Below are 16,003 nucleotides of genomic sequence, written 5' to 3'. Positions count from 1 at the left end.
TAGTCTCACCTGTCTGTCCAACTGGTGAGACATTTTTGTGTGAAAAAAATCATAGCATAATAATAGATAACTTTGAGCTTCAGTGATTAAATTAGTCCTAATATGTCTAAAATTGGTGAGATTAAAATTATCTATATTCGTAACTTTTTAACTTGTTTTTCTTTCTTTCTTTCTTTTTTTTTTTTTTTGCGAGTCAAGTATTACTGTATGCCTAAATATTTATTCTTATGTACTACTGATAACCTTCTACCTGCTAACATCTGGGTCCAGATCTCTATTTGCAGACTTTGAAAAAAACATACATACAGTTTTGCTAACAATAAGATGTAAACATTAATTTTTTAACCAGTTTTATCCAGTAATATTAACAATTTCTGCTGATAATTTGTCTGCAGCTTGCTTTTTACTTTTAGCATGCAAGTCTATACTGTAACTGTATCACAAACATCAGGCAAGTCATTCATTTACAAACCGTATAACAAAGGACCTGATATTGAACCTTGAGGTACACCAACTGAATTAATAACTAATTTTATTTTATGGCCTACTCAAACACACTTGTCTGTCAGTTAAACATGATCTTATCCGTTTAATTACTTTAGTTTAGTAAAATTATAATTTGATAACTTAAGTATAACCACATGATTTAGTCAAATGCTTACTGTTAAAAAGCTCCCACCACACCACCTTTATTCAATTTTGATTTAATATTTTCTAAAAGAAAATAATTTGTAGTTTCTGTTGAATGATACTTTAAAAAATATAAATAGATTTTTTTTTCAATTTTTAAAGCTTCTAGAAGAGTACTAATGGGTCTATAATTGCTTATTATTATTTAAGTGTAATTACTGTAGTACAGTACAAACTGTGTGTGTGTGTGTGTGTACTTTTGTTGTTATCCACATTTGTTGTTATCCACAGCATTAAGTACATTAAAAAAATAATTATATGTTTTTTTTTTTAAGGAACTGCAGGAGGAATATTTAAAAGATGAAAAGTGGAATTTGGGAGAATCAATACATTTTGAATGTAAATAAAATGCAATCATGTAATCCATAAAAAAGTAACTAGTCTGATTTGAGTACTTTAAAATTGAATATTTTAAGTATTTAATTTGTAATCCATAATCCAGATTTAAAAGTAGAAAATTTCTAATCATAACTGATGAAGTATAAGGAAAACTGTAAACAACACAGCAAGCATTCAATGATTCTTTATTGAGAGAGTTTGGGTAGATAGATATTGCATGTGTCATGAAAAGGACAAGTGCTGTATGTGTGTCACCTCTAAGCAGTAGATGACATGGAGTACATAGTCAGCTCAATGCTCTAACAGTTCCTTGGCAACGCTGGAGAGCAGGGGAGTGAATGATAGCCTACTTAAAGGGCAGAGCTGTGACTCCTGGCGAAGCGACAGCATCCATCAGCATCTCGGAGTGAACATCTCGGCTGCATCAGATTTAATGGCACATGCTGAGGTATGGTTTTATTTATGCTCTGTCAATTATCATTCTACAAATGGCTGTTTTAGTATCATAGACCCACTTTATATCATACTAAATCAGCAGCTGAAAGTAACTCTTTTAGTTTGTTTGTGTTTGTTTGTTTGTTTGTTTGTAAGTGTTATTTTCTGTTCCAGAGGAGGTAGCTACAGATTGTGTATCTGTTGATCATCTGTTGGTATCAGAGGTCATCATGGGGTCGAGTTCTTCATCTTATACCCCTAAAACTATTTATCTGGATGTGGATGGAAAAGTGCAAAGGGTGAGTCTCAAGATTTCACAGATAAAAGCTGAATGTTTAATATTGCATCAAAATGAGATCATAAGTGCAATTGCTAATATACGATTAGCTATGTCAGGGTTTTATCCAAACATTCAATGACCCTAAAAAGTATTTGGTGGCACACATAAAAATGTATGAATGTCATGGGCTGATGGGGTTAGTAAGTAAATGTTACTAGAGCTTCTCTGAACTAACTTCAGCTCTTCTGAATAATTTTTACAGTAATTTTTAATAGACAGGTGTGGCAATAGCTTAAAGCAAACAGAAACTGTCGATGAACCATTTGTCTGAATTTTGAATACCATTTTTATTGTTCTAGCCTTCAAAAATTATGAAAGTTTTTGTGAAATTTCTGGATGAAAGTATCCTTGCCCTATAGCTTTCATAAATGCCATTGTTTTACATTTTTGTATCTAATAATTTTAGGCTAACATAGCATGATTTAGACTAATCAGACGATCTCAATCACAAAAAAATAAAAATAATAAAAAAGATTGTAAGATGTGTTTTCTGTTTGAACAGTTTAACGGTTTTGAGGTCAGTAAGATTTGTGATGTTTTTTAACATAAGAAGAATCTTATGCTCACCACAGCTGCATTTAATTGATACCATAACATATATCATGAAATGTTATTATTTATTATTAGCTCAAGATAAATATTTCAAAAGAACAGCATTTATTTGGAATGGAAATATGTTGTCTTTTAAATGTCTTTACTGTCACTTTTGATCAATTTAATCCATCAGTGATGAATTCTTATTGTATTCGTTAGCATTGTAATGAATTAGTATTGCAATTAGTATAATATTAATTTATTGTTTTTCAAAAAAAATTACTAGTAGTGTAGCTACTTGTATAATAGGGACAACATTTTATTAATATTAATATTATTATGCTTAAAGGCTATAGACATTTAATGAATTTTATGACAGGCACTGTTTTTAGGATAACTACTTGTATTAAAAATATATTGGGGGTCAGTGTTGGTGACAGGTGCCTTTGACACAAACAAGCACTTGTGACACCTGCCTGTCATCTCACTTAGCATTCAAATGACTCACTTAGCTGTCATGTATGATCTCTCATGTTTAAGGTGATTTTCAGTCGCCACTGTAGCCCATGTGATATCAAGGAACTTCTTTGTTCATCATCCAACATTGCCAGGTCAGTATCTTCTCATATATGAAGTGTTTAATGCAGATTTTCATCTCAAAAGTGTCTCAAATATGTTGTTCTCATGTTTCTCCAGAAACACGGCTATACTTCTGATTGACTCAGAAGGAGCAATGATATCTATTGACCCCACCATGCCTGCAAATACACCTAAGTAAGAACTCAACATAGTAATAATAATACCAGTTGTTGTTGTTGTTACTGTAATTAATATATCATTGTAATTTAATGAATAATTCAGAAGCATTCATTGTTTTACTTTCTTTCTTTGTTTCAAGCAACTTATATAAGGTTATGCCTCATTCCACAAACCAAGGAGGAGGTATGGGGATTTTTTTTACTAATTACATTATTACTAATTAGCCATGTGTTAAGTAAAATTGGATTAAAAATTAATGCAAATGACAGTAACATACCCTATAAACTTCTTTTTTATTCCCCTCAAAAGAGAAGGAAGACATGTTCCAGAATGTCCTGTCACAAGTGGCAGAGCAGTTCAGCAGGTGAGCAGTATGTCATATTCTGTGGAAATGAGTCTGCATTTGTTTTAAAATAATGTTATGATTCAGATCAGTGAGTGAATGGTAATGAATGTAATATTTGTTTCAGGGCTTTCAGGATCAATGAGCTGAAGACTGAAGTGACCAACAGACTAGCCATGCTGGAGAAGAGAGTGGAGCGTGAGTGATTTTCTCAGGGCCGATGCATGTCAAAACTCAAACCTGATTGTGTGAGCTTATAGTCTTTGTATTGTTGCAGTGGAGGGACTGAAAGTGGTGGAAATTGAGAAATGTAAAAATGATCTGAAGAAATTAAGGGATGAAATGACCTCTAGAGGAGGAGTGAGGTAAGAGCAACTCATTTTATTTTATTTTATGTTTTGCACAGTAATTCCATTAGGAAATTGGTTAATTGGTTGTTTATCTCTTACAACCAGAGTGAACTGCAATTGCAAATACAATTTGACTGATGATGGGAAGAAACTGTCTCCCAGGCGAGATGTCCCAAGCTACCCAAAGGTAAAATAAATAAGTTAATAAACAAACAAACTCTTTTTGTTTCTTGGCTTACATACTGCAGCCAAATAAATCATTGCAGTACTGTTATAATCATAGTAAATTATGTGTTTTGTGTTTGTGCAGTACACGCTTTCTCAGGAAACCATAGAGGCTCTGAAAAAGCCTACTTTTGATGTATGGCATTGGGAACATAACGAGGTTTGTCATCAGTTTTTGTTTTTGTAGAAGTTCCCAGTATAGGGAATTACAGTTGCATTTCACTTAAGAAAAAAAAATAATAATAATAATAAAATAGTAAAACAGATAATAAACTAACATTTAATCACACTTACAAATGTTAATTGAAACAGTTATTTGACATGTTATTTGAAATTTATGTTAAATGTGATTTTTTATTTTTTTTGACCCACTGAAGTAGGACTTAAGTACAGTTTTATATTTAATTGCATAATTATTTCTATTTTCTTTGAAATATGGTTAAAGTGTACTGCCAACAAGAATTTAGGGTAAACCAAAATAAACTTTAATATAATTCTATTTCCATCAGTTCTATCATTTCTATTCTGTTCTGTCATGTATTTAAATATATGTGTAATTACACATTTGTAATGCTGAATTTGTTATTGTTGTTGTTTTTGTTTTTTGCTTAACAGCATTAGTTGTTTTATAATGCACACAGGTCATGTGGTGAATTATGTTTGTTAATTAAATTAATACTGTCTACAGATGCTTAGCTGTCTGGAGTATATGTATCATGACCTTGGACTGGTTAAGGAGTTCAACATTAACCCCATAACTCTCAAAAGATGGCTGGTAAGAAATGCTTTCCTGAAGATTTATTTTCTGTGGTTAACTGGAGCACTAAAACTCACCTGCTGTGTCTCTGCTAAATGAAGCTTGGAATTCAAGAAAACTACCGCGACAACCCTTTCCACAACTTCCGCCACTGTTTTTGTGTGAGCCAGATGATGTATGGAATGATCCATCTGTGTAACCTTAAGGTGAGGTCCTGTCCTCAGGAGAGTGTGCTTGTGTGCGTTTGTCAGATCAACACGTTACTTGCTTTTGTTCCCTAGGAGAGGCTGACTATGACAGACATGTGTATTTTGATGACTGCAGCCGTGTGTCATGACTTGGACCACCCGGGATACAACAACACGTATGTCACTGACCCTCTTAGAGAACAATACCACTGACAGACAACACTGACTGTCGTATCTAGAATTTCTACAGGAACTGCTCAAAGTTTTGCCCTCTGCACCAGGTATCAGATTAATGCTCGCACTGAGCTGGCTGTGCGCTATAACGACATCTCTCCACTGGAGAACCATCACTGTGCTGTGGCCTTCCAGATCATCTCTATGCCCGAGTGCAACATATTTGCCAATGTGGAGCCTGACTCCTTCAAACAGATACGACAGGTACTTCATGCTGCAAATGCCATTTCTACACAGAGGAACACTGTAGTGCTCAGATGATGCATTTTCATAGATTTATAAAACCAGTGTTTCGAAGGTTTGCTGTTGGTTTTTTTAAAAGTCTTTTATGCACACCAAGGCAGACTTATTTGATCCATTATTTTAACATTATTAAACGATTATTTAACGATATTTTTAAATAATGAAACAATTGAAAAATTTTCTATTTTAATGTTTTTTAAAATGATATTTATTCTTGTAATGGCAAAGCTGAATTTTCAGCATCATTACTTCAGTCTTCAGTGTCACATGATACTTCAGAAATCATTCTAATATGCTGATTTGCTCCTTAAGAGACATTTATTGTCATTATTTATTTTGACAGTAGTTCCCTTTTAGTCGGTCACTCTCAACTTCACGTCGTATGAACGACGAATTGGGATATCGCCTCGATAGACCAATCTACTAAATGAGCCAATGCAAACTGGCATGCAATTATTGCACACAGCATGAACATAAAAATGCAGCAGGTGCAATGCATAACAGCTTTATACTTCGGAGCCAAGCGACAGCATTGTTCTGCTCCATCCAAGTGTCTTCAGTGAACTATGAGTTCAACTTGCTCTTAGAAGCTTTTGGTGTTGGTGGTACAGCGCTTCAGTGGTGGTCGTTCCTGTGTCGAGTGGGTTGTTCACTTCAGGTTGCACTAACCACTTCAGGTTGCAAGTGGCCATTCTCCTGTTCTCCTTTCTCATTCTCGTGAGCATTTCCCTAAAAGAGCAATAAACGGGTACTTTGTAAAGACGACGGATCGTCTTTTTAAAGATGCTGTTTCATCCGTGCATTTCTAGATGCAGTCGTTACTTGGTGCTGGGTGATGCTCACGATCACTGCCTCACGTGTCTGGACAAACACGCTGAGGTGGTGTTCGAAGATGAGTCATGTTCCCATCGTGGGAAGATGACCATCTCGGAGCTGTGGCCCAGGCTCCGTTTCCTCAAGGGGGCGGAGCTCCGTTGCCACTGCCATGATCTAAGGCTCGTCCTGGCAGCCAACAAGCAAAACAATTTCCGGCAGTGGCACAGGTGGTTTTGAGGATCACAACGGTGGCAACACCTCAGGAAACCAACCCTCTTCAAAGAGCGTACTAGCGGTATCCTTCGGTGCTCCTCCTGACGACCAGATGTCGATTGCTGCATTGGAGGGAGGGCTCTCTGAGGAAGATTTGGCTGTGCTACCGCCTCTGACAGTGGCAATGCCTGAATCAGATCCAGAGATGACAGCTCTGCTTTGCAGGCAGGGCTCGAGTGGAAATATCCACCGCATCCTGAGCCATCAAGGTTGGATGATTGGTTTCTTGAGGTGGCTCGTGCTGCATCTCAGCGCCATGCCTTTCTTCCCAGAAGTGCATGAGGAGCTCACCAGGTTGTGGATGGCACCTTTTTCACCTTGTTTCCACCTCCCTCATCACCCTCGATGGTGGTACACTGAGCGGGTATAAAAGGGTCCCCCTGGTTGAGTGGTCGGTTGCGATGCAGTTGTGTCCTAATTCTTAACTCCCCTCCCGGGTCTGTAGGTACTCGTCTGACCTGTCCGGTGATGCTTATACTACTGCCTTTGGAGAAACTGCCTCCGCCTTAATTGCTACAGCGTCATTGCAGATGCACCAGGCCAAGACACTGTAGAACCTGCACGAGGATGCTCAAAATCCAGACATTCTCAAAAAGCGGAGAACTGTCGCTGACTTGCGCTTCGAGTGACGGGACAGGTGACCCAGAGAGATAGAAAGCTGCTATTTGTGGGATGGTGAAGGCACCTCTCCCTACCCCGGAGGAGGGCCAGGTGGAGAATCTGAAAATCTCGATGAGAGAGCGGTCTTCTCTACCTCTGGGTCACAGGAGGGCACGGAGAGTTGCGGATGGTCCAACACCAGACCTCACTCATCCTCCTCCTTTGCCACCCGGCAGCAGCGAGTGGTTCGAGAATAAAATAAAATAAAGGCCCTACTCCCTTACCCTCTGCTAACCTGTGGAACCAGGGGTAACCGTTGCACTGCACACTCAGACCCCTCTCCGGTCCGGTCACAAGCCACCCAAGTTAGGTCCTTGCGTTCCACCTTGTTGCCTCACTGCGGGTACAGCGGTCTTTCAGCTTGCATGGTATCTGGGTGCCTGGCTTGTGCTACCCAGCCCATCTTGCTGGCTTTTGCGGATCATCAGCCTCGGCTATGCTGCCCCACAAAAGTGCTCCTGTCTTGTGTGCTGAGATCGCAGTCCTACTGACAAAGGAAGCGATTGAGCCAGTCCCTCGAGCCGATATGAGGACAGGGTTTTGTCATGTCCCATCGCCACGACTGCTGTATCACCGCTGAGTGGCCAGGTCACTGGCTCGGCTCCTCAACGAAAATCTGGTATGCATTGAACTTTTAATGCTCACGCTGTGATCAGTGATTGCAGCTGGATGCAATAAGTTTACACTCGAAGTAGATTGGTCTATCAGAGGGATATTCCAATTTATCAGTCATCCGAAGTGGCGTCTCCGTTCCCTCCTTCAGGGAGCAAGTGTTACCATACGTACCGGAAACGTTTTGCTGCTCAATATTTGTATGGAAACTGTGATACATTTTTTTCAAGATTCTATGCTGAATGGAAAGATCAAAAGAACACCATTTATTAGAATCATTTTTTATTATAACAAAGAAAAGGTCATACTGATCACCAACATTATACAGTGAAACCAAAATCTATTCAGACACCTTCAACATTTCTCACATTATCACATTCACAGTTGCTATAGTTTAGAAAATGGTAATAAAATATGACAAGAACTCAGAGTTAAACTGTGTCAGGGCAAATTCATCTTAAAATGTCAGATAACTTTGATAAAAAGGTATATGCAATGAATTAGGCTGAAAAGCTGTCAACTGTTAAATTTAGCCAATTTAGGTCAACCAATTACCAAGCAATACTTAATTTTGTTCAGTCTGTGGTGTAAAAAGATTGCATTGGCAATTGAAGAAAAAACACTTAAGCAAAACATTGTCAGGTGTATGTGTCTGGATAATTTTTGTCTCAAAATTTGATAATGTTCACTGGAAGTCCTCTGTATGAAGAAATATTTGGTATATGCTATCCTTACTTACATAAATTAACTAGTGTCCTCTACCCACTAGTAGAAAGATATCAAAAATTATATCTGAATGTCTGAATAATTTTTGGTTTGACTGTAGTGAATTTCTTTTTAGCTGGCCATCCTAAACAATCCTGAATGTATTTTTTTGGTGTCTGTTGTAGGCGATCATTACTCTTATCCTGGCGACAGACATGGCCAGACATGGAGACATACTGGACTCCTTCAAACAGAAAGTGGACAACTTTGACTTTACCAATGAGGAGCATGTTAAATGCGTATGTGTTTCCTGCTATGAATTTAATTGCATGCTAAAAACTTGTTGGCTTTGCCTTGTATAAGCAATTCCGTCTTTACAGCTGAAGATGGTGTTGATCAAGTGTTGTGACATCTCCAACGAGGTCAGACCTACTGAGGTGGCAGAGCCATGGGTGGACTGTCTCCTGGAGGAGTACTTCATCCAGGTACCTCAATACAAGCAGCTTCTGCTTACGAGTGCTTTGAAAATGGTTATGGTAAAAAGCTTATTATTATGCTTCTATTATTTTGTTTACATTATCGCTCAAATCTTTGGACTCAGTAAGTTTTTTGCTTTTCTTTTAATCAGCGTGGACAACCTAAATATTTAATTTATTTTGTTTAACATACAAATTTCTGATTATTTCCAATAGAACTTCCAATAGAAGATTTTGATTTGATCAACCCTTTGGACTCCATTTTATGTTATAGCTTGCATTTTGGTTTGTTTTGGCAGAGTGACCGAGAAAAGTCAGAAGGTCTTCCTGTGGCTCCATTTATGGACCGTGATAAAGTCACCAAACCAACGGCACAAATTGGCTTCATCAAATTCGTCCTCATCCCAATGTTTGAGACCGTCATGAAGGTTGGTACACCAGTTATACAGACTGACGTGTGAACTGGAACTGTGAACTGAAGTTTACTTATGTGTCTATGTTCAGCTCTTTCCACAGATTGAGGAGATCATGGTTCAGCCTTTGAGGGACTCCCGTGATCACTATGAGGAGCTCAAGCAGATAGATGATGCCATGTCAGAGGTAACAAACTGAGCATGTAGAGGAAGCAGTGGCCTTGTGTGCAAATCAGAAGGTGCGATTTCCAAAAGGGGTGATTCCTTAGAAGAACCATTTATTAAAAGACACTTTTCTTAAAAGAAGCATTTTTCTCTTAGTGTGAAGAACATTAAATCTGCAAATCTATAAAGAATGGAATTTAATGGAAAGGTTCCATGGATGTTAAAGGTGCTTCATGAAACCATTTAATTAATTTAAGATTGTAAGATACTTGCATGATGGTTTTACTCTCTTTTCAGGCACATAAGAAGAAAACAGAGAGTATGTCTTTAAGTGGAAAGAAGAAATAGGCAACTTGCTTCTTTTATGGTACGAAAGAAGAACATTCAAAACATTTGAACGTTTATTGAATCAACTAGAAGACTTACTTCAGATTCTTCAGATTTGAGTTAAAGGAATAATTCACCCAAAAATAAAAATTCTGTCATCCATTTACTTGTCATTTCAGGCTAACCCAGCTCCTAGTTTCCTGAAAACTGAGGTTTTGAACTGTTTGGGCTCTTCAAGCACCCTATTTCTGAAGGAGAGTGTTGGACCCCCTTCTGTATTGAGACATCAAGAATGTCCAGAAAAGGTGGTCATCAGTAGTAAAGAGGGGGTCAAGATGACTGATTCTGTTGATTTTGCTGGTCTAATTAATCTTCACTGTTGAGATGAAGTGCTTGGCCCTGAAATAGTTTTATTGTCACAGGCTAGACTAAAATAAACACTTTTCAGAAATGAGCAGTCAAGATTTATAACTTTAAGTTGCTTGGTCAGATAATGGCATTATATGACAACATACTGTTTTATACTTTGGTATGTATTGTTTTTAACTTTGGCACTGAGTGTGTTTTGCAGATACTGATTTCACCAAGGCAGCTATTAATAAAATGTATTTAGTAATAACTCAGGAAAGTGTGAACCGTTGTTCCAACAGAAAACCTTACAAAAAAAAGCAAATCAATAAAATATTCATTAATCATGAATGCCAAAATTTGGTGTGTTTTTATGTAAGAAATAATCGACTCTGGGCAGGGTGTTTTTTTTTTTTTTTTTTTTTTTTTTTTTTGGTGGGAAAGTAAAAAATCACATCTTTCCACTAAGAAAGCTGTAAAATGTTTATATCTTTTTTTTTTTTTAAGGAAATTAGTCCCCAGAAGAAGAAGAAAAAACAGTAAAGCATGTTTCAAGAAAGGAATTTGTTAAGGCAATGTGTCCGAGACACTTGTTTAAAGGTACAGATGTTTTCAAGGGCTGCAGGTGCAAGAGACGTCTGTTGTACTCTGTTCTCTTTGCATCTGGATGTGACAGTTTTTACACAGCCGTCATTTACAGAATTACAGCTTTGAGGAAGCTTTGAGTGAAATACTTTTCTCAAATACTATTTTCATGATGTTTCCTATTGCCTTAAATGATATACAAGAAATGCAGTTCTTGTATAAATTCAAATATATAAAATGTCATTCTTTTTTTATATAAAAGGGTTGTTTAGATGGTGGGGTGGGGGACAAATTATAAGTTGTAGTTAATGGTCTGTTAATAACAAGAACCTTAAAATAAATTGTGACCTGCAAGGGATATTACAAAAATATGATAATTGGTATTTCTCTTTTTAACTTTCTAAGAACTACATTATTTAGTCAGTTATTCATGCCATCAGTTCCAGACTACTCGGCTGAATCCCCTGGCAGCAGTTCAGGGCTCTGCTTATTTAAAATGACTGCAGAGAGTCTGGTGATAAATGAATTCATGAGGTTACTGGGAAGGTTACTTCACAGTGAGTCTGCTTAAACTTTCATGATGTTATGTCATAATAGAGAGCTATGTTTCACATGAATCTGATTTGATTATTTGAGCCTGTGTGAGTAAAATCATTAGATTGAGCTGATGGAGTTTCTGAGTTTCTAATGAAACTTAGTTAGACTATATTTTAAGGAGTCCTTATTACAGGGTAATCATACATTTAATATTTAGTAATGTTAATTAATTCCTTCTGATTTAGGGTTAGTTGCATGCAATTATGCATAATTTACTGTTATTATTAAACATGCGTAACATGTAACAGACACTTTCAAATAAGTGTTACACAAAGCTTTAAATATATGGCCTTTAGTTTATCTGTGATATGAAGACATTATACAGTCATTGTTTGTTTGTTTGTTTGTTTGTTTTCTCATTTGATGCAAGAGAGAATTAAATAAATTACAGGGTATTAAACTTAATATTATTTGACAGATTTAACTTTATTTATTGTCAAATGGAAAAACAACAACAATCACAACACCATATTTAAAATACATTTTTAAAAAACATAAAAAAGGCTATGTTTTTATGAAAATATAAACCGGTGTCATACAGCCAAAAGTCATGCTGTGGACTGTATGGGAAACATCATTCAATATGCATAGCAGCCGAAGAAACACAGAGCATGGAACATCCATGATTGTATATTTTGTTACATTATAATTTTTCCATTTGTGATTAAAGGAGTTTTTGCACTAATTACCTATAAACATTAAAGCACATGATTTGGATGCATTTAAAAGGATGTTCTGGGGTTTTTTTTTTTAACTGGCTTGGCTCAACTGACAAAAAAAAATTAAAAAAAAATCATGGCAATGGTATAAAAGTATCCCAAAATTCTGCTGGAAAACCACAAATTTGGCATAAATGGGTTGCAGTGAAGCACTTCAAATGGAAGTGAACTGGGCCAATTTCTCAACATTAAAATACTTACTGTTTTAAGACTGTAGCTACTAGATATAAACATTATGTGTTAACATGATTATTGTGTGGAAATCTCAAATACTAACATTTTCTATGTTAGAGTTGGGACAAGTCAAATTCATTAGCTAGTCTAATCAATATTATGCCACATATACTGCAGATTGAGCTGTACTGAACTCAAAATATTCCTTTAAGAGCAGCAGTTATGACTAATCTTATCTATCAGGACCTTGCTGTCGTGTATACATTGCGTCTATGAAGTACTTCCTCCCACTCCATATAGTGTCATTTTGATTGTCTCACAACAGTTTGACCGTCTCACACACACACACACACACACACACACACACTCCTCTCTATATTCAAGAAGCCATTAGCTTTAAGTGAAGCAATGCCAACTTTTTTTTATTCATATTAGAATGATTTCTGAAGGATCATGTGCCATTTGTGCATCTCCATAACTGGGGCCGATGTGATACACATCTCTATACATCTAAATAATAAAAGTATAGCACATCTACTAATAATTATATCTAAAAAAAAAAAAAATCTTTTTTTTCTGATGCAAATTTGTTAGAAACGATGCACCATGACACATGTATTTGATGCACACTTTTTCATCGCATTGCTAACTTTCATGCTTATGCACCGATGTGAATCAATGAATCTGACCATCCTTTCTCTGCATTATTTGAACTCAGTTAGTATTGTGCCAAGGGCAAATAATGTTTTTTTTTTGTTGTCAAAATTAGATATTTAAACCATTATTATTATTATTATTTTGAAAATGAGCATGACTGCATGCTGGGCCTTTTAACCAAGACTTTTTCTCTTGACAGGGGTTAAAGGTTCATTATTTGATGTCTTTCCTCAGAGTTTGAATGTGACAGACTTTCAGAGCTGCATCTCCACAGCAGACCCATGACAGCCCTGCGCTTGCAATTACAGGTTAAACCTGGAGTGGTTACCCTGTTAGCTGAAGTACTGCCGGGGCCAGGGCCATGGTCCGAACCCTTACAAACCTTTAATGGGAGTGAAAGGATTTATATTTTGATGTGGATTGTCAAGCCATTTATCTTTTCTTACTTTTGGACATCACTATAATGGTACCTCAGGGCAGGAATTAGCTTTATTGTTCATTTTGGGGCAGCTGTATTGTAGCACTTGTTTTCATTCTGTTTAGTTTTTACGTTACTAAATTTTTCATTAAAATATTGGAATGTTAAAGTTTAATTTATCCATAACATTCCCAGTGTTGATGACATTAGTATAAAGGAGAGTATTATGATAAATATTCAAATCCCATTGTACAAAGGGTTTACAATATGATGTCTGAATGTGGGTATCTCTGTTTTCTCTTTGTATTTTTAAAGGTTTCCAAGCTGTTTGATATTTAATGTTAAACCTTATTCATTCTATTTACTTGGTTTTACCATGTTTCTTTCGTCTTTAAAGAAATAGTTCAGACATAAATGAAAATTTACTCACCCTCAAGCCATCCAAGATGTAGATAAGTGATTTTTTTTTTTTTTTTTAAAGGGGGGGTGAAATGCTCGTTTTCACTCAATATCCTGTTCATCTTGAGTACCTATAGAGTAGTACTGCATCCTTCATAACTCCAAAAAGTCTTTAGTTTTATTATATTCATTAGAGAAAGATAGTCTGTACCGTTTTTTCCCGGAAAAACACGACCGACTGGGGGCGTGGCGTGTGGGCGGAGCTAAAGAATCACGAGCGCCAGTAGGCTTTTGCGTAGAGAGCGTTTGGAAGCTGACATTACCTTGAGGAAAAAACCATCATCCAAAACAAACCATGGATAACAGTCAGATTCAGCCGTTTATTTATGATCCAGAATCAGATCCAGAGGCTGAAACTGAACGAGAGCAGCAGCAGCAACGACTCGCTCCGAGCGGGGCTCGAACCCGGGTCTCCGATGGGAGGGGACGCACTAACAAGGAGGCAGAGATATTTGAAGCCGTTTTACTCACCGCCTGCGGTTCCAACACACGATCGTGACCCTTTTTCGTTGGGATTGCATCATCCTTAAGAAATAAACGATACGCAAATCCGGCGTCAAACAGGGCCTTGTGAACAAGCATCTTCGAAATGCAGGGAACAAACAAAAACACTTGTACAACTCCGTTGATGCTCTGTTAAAATAAACTCCATCCACTGGTCCCTTAATGCTCTTTTTTTTTTTTTTGGTAATCTGTGCAGGGTTGTCTTGCTCTGGCAACCAAAAACACACTTCTTTGACATTTTGCGACGCTCTCGCTCTGATCAGTGATTGTCTGTTGTGCTCTCAGTGCTCTGCTATACGGGAGCGTGCGCTCTTCCGGCAGACGTGCCCTTAGCACCCATATAAGGAAATTCCGCTCCATCTAACGTCACACAGAGCCATACTCGAAAAAAACTTTCCGAAACTTGTGACAAACCGGAAGGAGTATTTTTGGAACAGAAATACTCCTTCAAACGTACAACTTAATTTTTGAAACTTTGTTCATGTTTAGCATGGGAATCCAACTCTTTAACAGTGTAAAAAACTCAGTATGCATGAAATAGCATTTCACCCCCCCCCCCACCCCCCCTTTAATCTTCATCAGAACAGATTTGGAAAAAGTATTACATCACTTGCTCTCCAATGGATCCTCTGCAGTGAATGGGTGCCGTCAGAATGAGAGCTCAAAAAGCTGATAAAAACATCACTATAATGCCCAGTGATCCACATAACTGTAGTTGGCCAATTAATGTCTTGATAAGTGAAAAAAATAGGTGAGAACCAATATTTTTTTGTTTGTTTGTTTTTTTGGTGAACTATTCTTTAGGTGATATACTGTAGTACTGTAATCTGTGACAGTTTAACTGCTGGAAAATGATATCTTCTACTTTTTTTTTGAAATATCATCATAAACATTTTCCATACAGTTCACATTTTTGAATATAAAGCTTCAACAAAAGGCCTTAGTGGCTGCTAAACTAGTGTCTCTGAACATATTGTGATATCAATTTGTTGCAAATTTATTCAGTAGATACCTAATTTCTTATTCTCAGCTAAATTGCTCTCTATAGCCTTGAATAATTCTAATTTACATTTCAATTGCAGATGTCTTATGAAGAGTTTTTGCTTTGTTTGTGATATGCAACATGGGTGTGTGAGCTTCAGTCTGGCGAGGCTCCGTATTCTCTTCTCTTAGTCTCTGCTCTCTTGTTGTTGATTTGCAATCACTTTGGTACTAATTTTAGATCTCTCATGTTTCAACAGTCTGGGCACAAAACTCTTAGCAGTATTTACATGTAACGCAGGCTGTCCTGTATTCAAAACATTGCATTGTGTTTTCGTTTCTTTAAACCGTGCACTTGCAGAATCATCGGTTACGACTTATTTTTCATGAAATACTATTGGAACATTAACTTAGATTACACACAAACAAGATACTAGATTCAATGTGTAGTTCACACAATTGTTATATATTGCAGTATGTGCTACATGTTTTATTATAGTTCTACATCACTGTAAATATATGGTTTATGAGGACACAAATGTGTATAATGACATGGGTACTACAACATAAACATGGTTTTATGAGTACACTTCCTGTGTCCCCGTAAAAAAAAGCTTTATAAGGGGTAGGTGTAGGGTTGGTGTAGAGTGATAGAGAATAGAGTTTGTACAGTATAA

The 16,003-nt window shown here is 36.8% G+C and overlaps 1 protein-coding gene across 2 annotated transcripts; it reads left to right on the top strand.

Annotated features, from left to right (window-relative positions):
* Positions 1 to 1,362: 1,362 nt before the first annotated feature.
* Positions 1,363 to 10,547, top strand: LOC113050064 (high affinity cGMP-specific 3',5'-cyclic phosphodiesterase 9A-like). 2 transcript variants are annotated; one of them, XM_026212769.1, is made up of 20 exons: positions 1,363 to 1,477; positions 1,639 to 1,763; positions 2,879 to 2,949; positions 3,035 to 3,112; positions 3,237 to 3,280; positions 3,407 to 3,461; positions 3,568 to 3,638; positions 3,718 to 3,805; positions 3,896 to 3,977; positions 4,101 to 4,175; positions 4,704 to 4,790; positions 4,874 to 4,978; positions 5,054 to 5,136; positions 5,242 to 5,398; positions 8,689 to 8,802; positions 8,884 to 8,988; positions 9,279 to 9,407; positions 9,484 to 9,579; positions 9,855 to 9,924; positions 10,064 to 10,547. In XM_026212769.1, exons 2-19 carry the CDS (start codon positions 1,695 to 1,697, stop codon positions 9,903 to 9,905), a joined length of 1,560 nt encoding a protein of 519 aa, XP_026068554.1. In that variant the 5' UTR covers positions 1,363 to 1,477; positions 1,639 to 1,694; the 3' UTR covers positions 9,906 to 9,924; positions 10,064 to 10,547. The 2 variants fall into 2 exon arrangements, with proteins under 2 accessions (XP_026068554.1, XP_026068555.1); XM_026212770.1 differs by lacking the exon at positions 1,363 to 1,477 and having other exon boundaries at positions 1,618 to 1,763.
* Positions 10,548 to 16,003: the final 5,456 nt, after the last annotated feature.

The sequence above is a fragment of the Carassius auratus genome, chromosome 30 (genome assembly GCF_003368295.1).
Source record: "Carassius auratus strain Wakin chromosome 30, ASM336829v1, whole genome shotgun sequence".
NCBI lineage: Eukaryota > Metazoa > Chordata > Actinopteri > Cypriniformes > Cyprinidae > Carassius > Carassius auratus.
The sequence above is the reverse complement of the archived record's forward strand: the minus strand, read 5'-3'. Positions and strand labels throughout refer to the sequence as shown.